Raw genomic sequence first — 7671 nt, 5'->3', positions numbered from 1 at the left:
TGCCCGTCTGCGGCACCGTGGCCCGGCTGCGCGAGGCCGTCTCCTCGGAGACCAAGATCCCCACCGAGCAGGTAACGCCCCCTCGCCTCCTGGCCCCCCCGCGGGGCGGGGGCTGTGGAGGGGCTGGGGGTTGCTGGGCGGGGGCTGTGGAGGGGCTGGAGTTTGCTGCCTGTGGTTGGGTGGAGGGAGCGGGGTTGTGGTCATCTGGATCATGCTTTTCCCTGGGCATTGGCTTTTTGAAAGGTGGTGACATTGGGATGGTCAGCAGTGGAACATCCAGACCGTCTGCCTGATCACAGTGATTTGTGTGTGCTGGCAGCGAGGGAACCGTGGGCACCTATGGGGAATTCCTTTGTAGGAAGAGCTTCTGCAAAGCTCTTGGATCCCACCAAGACCTCTCTATGTGCTGCCTTCACCCAGCTTCTCCTTTGTGGCATCCTTTCCCTGTTCCTTGCTCCTGGCCGATGCCAGGATGTTTTGAGGAGTGCCATCCCTTAGCAGGAAGATCCAAGCTGAGAGATGTCAGCTCAGCTGGACCAGGCATGGGTGGTTTAATGTGTTCTGGTTTGCTTCTGCTGATTCTAGATCGTGTTGACAGAGATGTACTATGATGGGTTCCATCGTTCCTTCTGTGACACTGATGACCTGGACACCATTCATGAAAGCGACTGCATTTTTGCCTTTGAGACCCCAGAGATCTTCCGGCCTGAGGGTATCCTCAGTCAGAGAGGTGAGTCAGCAGCTCCACGTAGTGCCCGCCTCGGGTGACTAGGTGAGGGAGGTTTTGGAGGAGGATATACTTGAGAATGAAAGCCCCACAAGTAGCTGATGTTCTGGTGTATTGATTTCAACTCAGATTTTGTCCACGCTCATTCCAGCAGACTTAATGATGTTGTCAGCCAAGAGGTTATCAAGAAGCGAAGTACACTCCTTTCTTCCTCTTCCTGGGCTGATTCTGCAGGCTGGGCTGGCTTAATGTGAAATCTGTTGTCAGGTTTAATTTAAAGAGCTGCTAGGGACCTGATGAAGCTACTGGAATTGTGTTATTTAAAATCAGATTGCTAGTGATGGATAAACAGTCTCGGGAATGAACTCTTTCTCTTTCAAACCTCAAATCCCTCAGCTTCTCTGCATCTCCCCCTCAGTGAAAGGGAATCATTGAGAAGGAGCGTAATCAAAGGCAGATTTTATTATTGGAAGTAACAAATAGGGTTTCTGTCACTTCAGCTTTTCTTGTGGGCAGACAGAGCTATGAGTGCTTGTACAAATTGCTGTGAAAAATCAGGTAGGTGAGCACTTGCATATCATTTCGTTCTGTAAAGAAACAATCACTATGAAAAGTAATTGCTCTTTGAAGCCTTTGTAGGAGTGATAAAGATGGTCTTGATCCCATACTGACCTGCTCTTCTGGAGCTGAAGGAGAGTTTCTTGAGCTGGCCCTCAGGGCATTAAAGGCAAATGACATAACAAAGTATTTCCTTTCTAATTTTTCAGGAATACATGTGAACAATAACCTGAATAACTTGAAATGTGGCACTGAGCACTCCCGAACAATATCTTATTCTCAAGGAACAGTGAAGTCTGGAAAACTGGAACAGTCCTCTACTAAACCAGCAGCCAATGACAAGATTGTCTTGCTGGTGTGTAACAGAGCGTGCACTGGACAGCAGAGCAGAAGGTGACTGGCAGCTCCACAGTCAGAGTTACTCTTCTGGCTGCTTCCTTAATTGCCCTGGGTTTTACTCACCATGTGGTGAAAACACAAGGTGAAGGAGTGACAGCTTGCATTTCTAGAACATGTTAATCAAAACCCAGTAATGAATGCAGCAAAATACTCCTAATTTTGGTGAACTTCAAATAGTCCAGTGTTACTGGAAAGTGGTGAATGCAGACCGGTCAGAAGGACATACCCCATCCCTGTAGAGCTGTCTGGTCTCAGAGAGCAGTGGGGGTGTCTGACCAGGTCCTGTGGTGTGTGGAAGTGTGTAACTGGAGTGCAGATGGGGTGGGGGTAAGTGGGAAATGACCACGGCAAAGGCACTTGTGCTGACCCCGCTGGAGAACGATGTCAGCCATGGGGATTGGTTTCACAGGCTGACCCCAGCCAGGTTGCAGAGCTCTGCAGCCTGAAGCAAGCTGCCTGAGCACAGAGCAGGGCCCTCTGTGTGGGCAGCCAGAACAGCATCTCCTCAGTTTAAGCACTTCTCTGCAGGCGAGTTTTTAAATTGTCTGATTTCTGGGGAGTTTCATCCAAAGCCAAGTGAGGAGGAGAGGGGCACTGTCAGAGTTTAAAGATCCAACTGCTGAACAGAATAACCTTTTAATTGCTCCCTCAAATGCTACTCTTTCCTGTAGGTTTGGCTTGCCCTTTGTGTTGCATTTGGAAAAAACAATTGCTTGGGATATTCTGCAGAAGGAAATTCTGGAGAAGATGCAGTATTTCCTGCGGCCTGCAGCCTGCCTGCAGGTAGGGAAGTGTTTTGTCTGGTTTGGGACTTCCAGCTCTGTGTGGCATGAGCTACGGGAAGCCAGTTACTTGGAGCCATAAGCATGCTGCACACACTGAACTGATGGCTTCCCAATACTTTTTTGTGCAGTAATGTCCAAGTCTCGTATTCCACCTCTTTTGTGCTTTTGTCTGCTGTTTGCTGGAGGGTACAGGTAAGGTGTGACTGCTCAGGTGAAGAAGTTGCAGGCTTCACTTCCTTCCTTGTCCAGAAGAAGTACTTGAGAGATTAGTACTGCTGACTGCACTGGAAATCCACTGGTTAGTGGTGTTTGCCTAAAAGAAGGCTGTGACATTTGCTTAGTGAGTGGGTGTTTCTGGTGAGAACAGCTCTGAGGGCAGAGGGGTGTTCCTGGGGTCACCACCTCAAAAGTACAAAGCCTCAGTTGCTGCACCTCACCCCTCTGCCAGCTGCTGGGTGTAGGCACATTTGAGACCTTGTGCGTTTGCTTTCTCACGTAAAACACACGTTAAAGTGTGTGTCAGGTGGTGCTGAGAGCAGGGTTGCACACAGGAGGGTTGGGTCTGGGTCACTGAGGTGGCTCCTGCTCTCTCTTGCAGGTTTGCCCATTCAGCTTGCGAGTGGTCAGTGTCGTAGGGATAACGTACTTGCTACCTCAGGAGGAGCGACCCCTCTGCCACCCAACAGTGGAAAGGTGAGTTGGTCTCGTTCCCAGGAGTGGGCAGAGGTTTGTCAGCTGGGAACTGGGTGTGTAGCTGTGCAGAAAGGGACAGTCTTGGTGTGGATGTGTGCGATGGACTCACAGACCTGAGGGGCCAGGAAATGACTGAGTGTCCTCAAGAACCTGTGTGAGGATTGTTCAGTTGTGTGTCATGCCATCTGGAGTCTGTCCTCCTCAGAAATGGAGAATGGAACAAAATCACCAATCCTCATGTTGTAATTTTTTTTTTTTTTTGTGACTGTTTTTCTTTAGAAATTTTTGTAGATGCTTGTTCTGTAAACAAGAGTGTGTTTATTTACAGAACTAAGGTACTGGAGTAAATGCAGTTTGCCAGCTTTGCCATGCTCTTAGCTGTGTGAATTCCTTTTACCCCTTTGTAGATTTGAGTTGTGGGGGAGTGGCAGAAAGATGAGAGGCTAGTGGAGAGAAGTTACATGCATGTGGAAAATAACACAGGTTTCAGATTGAAAGGTGGTCTAACTTCTGTCTGCTCCTCTCTCCAGGGCATTGAAGTCATGTGGACAGGGGGGAACTGCTCATGTGAAATTAGTGGTAGAATGGGACAAAGAAACTAAAGATTAGTAAGTATGAAGTAGAAAATCTGTGTTCACCTCAAAAGTGGTGCCTGTGGCTGGCTTCTGTGAACTGTGACCCTTCAGCAGAGACCTCTCAGAAGTGCCACCCTGTGCTCTGGCCCTGTCTGCAGGGACAGGCTGGGGGTGGGCATCTCACACTTGCTCCCAGTTGGAGCCCTTTACTCTGTAGCTGGGGTTTTGCATTATGAAGCAGGCACTTCACCTGTGTCTCCTTCCCCCACAAATAGTGTGAGAAGGTGTGTGGGCAGGGAGTATCTTCTTCTGGGAGATTAAGTGGAATGGGTGTTTTATCCCTGTGTTCAGTTGTGTTGCCCTGGCAGGATCTCTTGCCAGTCAGCTCTTGCTCACATGTAATGATCCAGGAAAGAGCTGCTGATCGTGCCTTCAGAATGGCTCCTTGGCAGCATGGGTAAATGTGTTGTCTCCTGAATGCAGCTTGTTTGTGAATACAGAAGAGGAATATATTCCAGACTCCGAAAGCGTCCGCCAGCAGAGAGAGCTTCATCACCAACCTCAGACCTGCACTTTATCTCAGTGTTTCCAACTGTACACCAAAGAGGAACAGGTAGGGACAAGACTGGACTCGGGAGGTCTGGCTGGTGCCTGAACTCCTGTGCTCAGCAGAGTAGCTGTTTTCTGCAAGCACTGATTTGTTGAGGCAGGAGAATGAATTATAAGACAACACTAGTGACCAGTCCTGCTAAGGGCGTCTCTCTGCAGTGAGGAGGAGGTTCTGGGAGGTACTGCTTTTGGGGGTTTTGACCCCAAATGTTGATAAGAGAACTTGTTCCTCTGCTCTGCAGTTTCCTCCCTTTTGAAATCGTGATGGCTTTTCTTGGCATGTGTTATAAAGGGTTAGAAAAACGTGGCTTCTTCATGGGAGTTTACAGCTCTCTTGGAGCAGTTGTGTATTTCCCAAGTTTGAGCAGGGCTGGTGTGGGCTCAGGGCAACTCCCACGGAGTGGGACCCCCAAATGGCAGCACAGTGACCACTGAGCTCAGTTCTCCACAAGTGTGGCTGCTCTTCTCCTCCAGCTCCGCTCGTGGTGTGAGGAGGTGGAAGTGGCAGGAACAGTGTTGTGCCACAGGGCAGACAAGGGATGGGTCTGAGCTGGCCCTTGCCTGGAACACTTAAGCAATAGGCATTTTTTTTTTTTTTGTCAGAAATCTCTAATCTGCTGTAAAAAGAGATAGTCCTAGAGGTGGACTGTGGATCCATGATTGAGCTTTAGTAATTTTGGAGCTTCTCTTGTTGCTTCTTTCAGAGGGAAGGGAAAAGTTGTTGGACAGCTTAAAGCTCTCTGGATTCTGAGTTTTCTGAGCACAGGGCTGTGGAGGGACGTGCATGTTGTCTTTGAAAAGACACATTCTCTTTGGTGAACAATGAAAATCTCTGCAGTTTGTAAGTCTGTGCCATGGGACATAAGGAGGAAGAGAGCTCCAGAGGGCAGCGAGGTGTCAGAGATGAAATTTGAAGTTCACCTGCCTCCTGTATCTTCTGATTCTTTCTTTGCTGCTGGTTTTCTTGTGAGAATACTTTTATTCAGGCCAAGCCTGCCTGATTTTTGCCTTTTTTTCTTCACCACCACTTCAGAGGGGCTGGGATTTGTAAGGTGGGCATAGCTTCTGTGCACTGCAGCTGAACTCTGTCTTGCAGTGGGATGTGCCTTCTGCGTGAGGTGCACGTGTCTCTGCGTGTCACTGTTCTGCAAGGCATCACTGAGAACCTGTGCTCCCAACGAGCTTGATGAATGCTGGAGGCAGATGGGTGCAGGGGTCAGTGTCTGCACGAGGCTTGGTGCAGCAGAGGAACCCTAACCCATACTGAGAGCTGCTGTGGAATGTGAAAACTAATCCCCACTTGTGCCTCTTCCTTGTAGCTTGCCCCAGATGACGCCTGGCGATGTCCACACTGCAAGCAGCTGCAGCAGGGTAGCATCACACTAAGCCTCTGGACCTTACCTGATGTTCTCATCATACATCTCAAAAGGTTCAGACAGGTAAGGATCTCTGCAGTGATGCTGGGGACTGCTGCTCAGCCAGGGAGTGACATGACTAGATCCCCTCTTCAGAAGCACCTGGTCTGCCCTATGCATCCCTCTCCTGCTTTCCCCAAGCGTGGTGGCCCCACTGCCACTGCAGCTCGTGTCCTTCTGCTTACACAGGAAGGAGACCGAAGGATGAAACTTCAGAACATGGTTAAGTTCCCCCTCAGTGGCTTGGACATGACTCCTCATGTTGTCAAGCGCAGCCAGAGCAGCTGGAGTCTGCCATCTCACTGGTCACCCTGGAGGAGATCTTATGGCCTTGGAAGGGACCCTGAGGACTACATCTATGACCTGTATGCTGTCTGCAATCATCATGGCACCATGCAAGGAGGACACTATACAGGCAAGTATCCTGCAGTGTTATGTATGTTGGATCCTTCCAGAAAGGAAATGGTTGTATTGTCCTGTTGGGTGTCCATAACTTCATCTTTCTTGACAAAGGGACCTAACCCAGCTAACAAGGGCCAGCCATGTAATACTGGAGGTGTAACTTGTATGACTTTGAGGGATGGAACAATACCTGTTGACCCCAAATGTTTTACTGGGCATTTCTTTCTCTGCTGTTTTGTTGTTTTTTTTTTTTTCCTTCAGAGTAATGTAACTGGCCTTTCATATTTCAAAAGTGCTCCTGGCCACTGAACGTAGAACTTCTCTAGTTGCAAGAGGCTGTTACACATAGGAAGTATTTGAGCATGGCCTGTGTGCACAGGCTCCCAGAGCAGCCAGAGACAAAGTTGCTTGGTGGTTCTTAAGATCTCTATGGCACCATTCAGCAACCCAGAAAATGGTCTGGTTTTGCCCTATGATGTATGTCTCTGGGCTGTGTGGTCCTGGGTGGGCTCAGTCAGGAGGAGGTTTGCTGGTGGAGGCAGACTGCCACCAGTAACAGAATGTGGAGTGGAGCTGCCCCAAGTGGTGTTCTGTTCTGAGCAGAAATGGTGGACAAAAAGTCCTGACCTGTGTGTTGGTGTATTCTGGTGGCCTCAGGCCCCTGTCTTGCCAGTCAGACTGGAAGAGGATGTGTTGCATCAATCTGTTCCTTGCATTCTCCTCTGAGCCCATCATAGCAGATAAGGTCATCTTGAAAAAACCTCAAGTAGCAGGAGTGAGGAAAACCTAATAGTATTGTATTTTTTTCTCAGCATATTGCAAAAACTCAGTGGATGGCCAGTGGTACTGCTTTGATGACAGTGAAGTTCAGCAGCTTTCTGAAAACGAAGTCTGCAAGCAGACAGCTTATATCCTGTTCTACCAGAGACGCACGGCGATCCCATCGTGGTCTGCTAACAGCTCAGTGGCAGGTACACCCCACTGGCCTTCTCAGGAGTGCCTGTTAATTGGTCTTTTATGGGTAGTTTGTCCTTCTGAGGAGTTTTCTGTCCAGTTCTGCTTAAGCCCTCGCTTGCTGTCCCAGAACTCAGTGAGGCTTGTCTGAGTCTCAGGAGATGGGGGAACCCCCCTCCACCCCTCCGGGTCGTCCTGCTCAGAGCTGTCCTGGTCAAACCCACGACACACAATGTGATCGGCCCCTTCCCTCTGGCAGCACTGTGGGCTGTGGGTGGGCAGCCAGCAGCTGAGCGTGCCGGTTGTGTCCGGGGTGGGCTGGGGCAGATGGTGGTGTGCTGCCGTGCCTTTGGAAAGGAGAGGACCGGCACCCTGTTTCCATGGCAGCTCAAGGCCTGTCCTGTGCCACGTGCTGCTGCATGGATTCTTTTGGTTCTTGGCATCCTGGGACAAGCAGGGTTGCGTTTCACTCACGACAGTCCCTGTTTCATGAGAGTAAAGACTGGTTCTCTGGGCGGGGCCTGGCGGCCGTGGCCGTGCGGGCCAGCTCCAGG

At 49.9% G+C, this 7671-nt stretch overlaps 1 protein-coding gene across 1 annotated transcript; it reads left to right on the top strand.

The window, feature by feature from the left end:
* Positions 1 to 5: 5 nt before the first annotated feature.
* LOC103772603 (ubiquitin carboxyl-terminal hydrolase 31-like) lies at positions 6 to 7134 on the top strand (the record flags this gene model as incomplete). The annotated part of the gene is made up of 10 exons (XM_008939939.1): positions 6 to 71; positions 586 to 730; positions 1495 to 1678; positions 2356 to 2467; positions 3068 to 3162; positions 3693 to 3770; positions 4221 to 4350; positions 5666 to 5785; positions 5951 to 6176; positions 6976 to 7134. Coding segments are annotated over 10 exons (1315 nt in total), but the record flags the coding sequence as incomplete, so codon positions are not given.
* Between the last annotated feature and the right edge of the window lie 537 nt (positions 7135 to 7671).

This window comes from Merops nubicus, unplaced genomic scaffold (assembly GCF_000691845.1).
Source record: "Merops nubicus isolate BGI_N331 unplaced genomic scaffold, ASM69184v1 scaffold5335, whole genome shotgun sequence".
NCBI lineage: Eukaryota > Metazoa > Chordata > Aves > Coraciiformes > Meropidae > Merops > Merops nubicus.
This window is presented reverse-complemented; position numbering and strand designations above follow the sequence as displayed.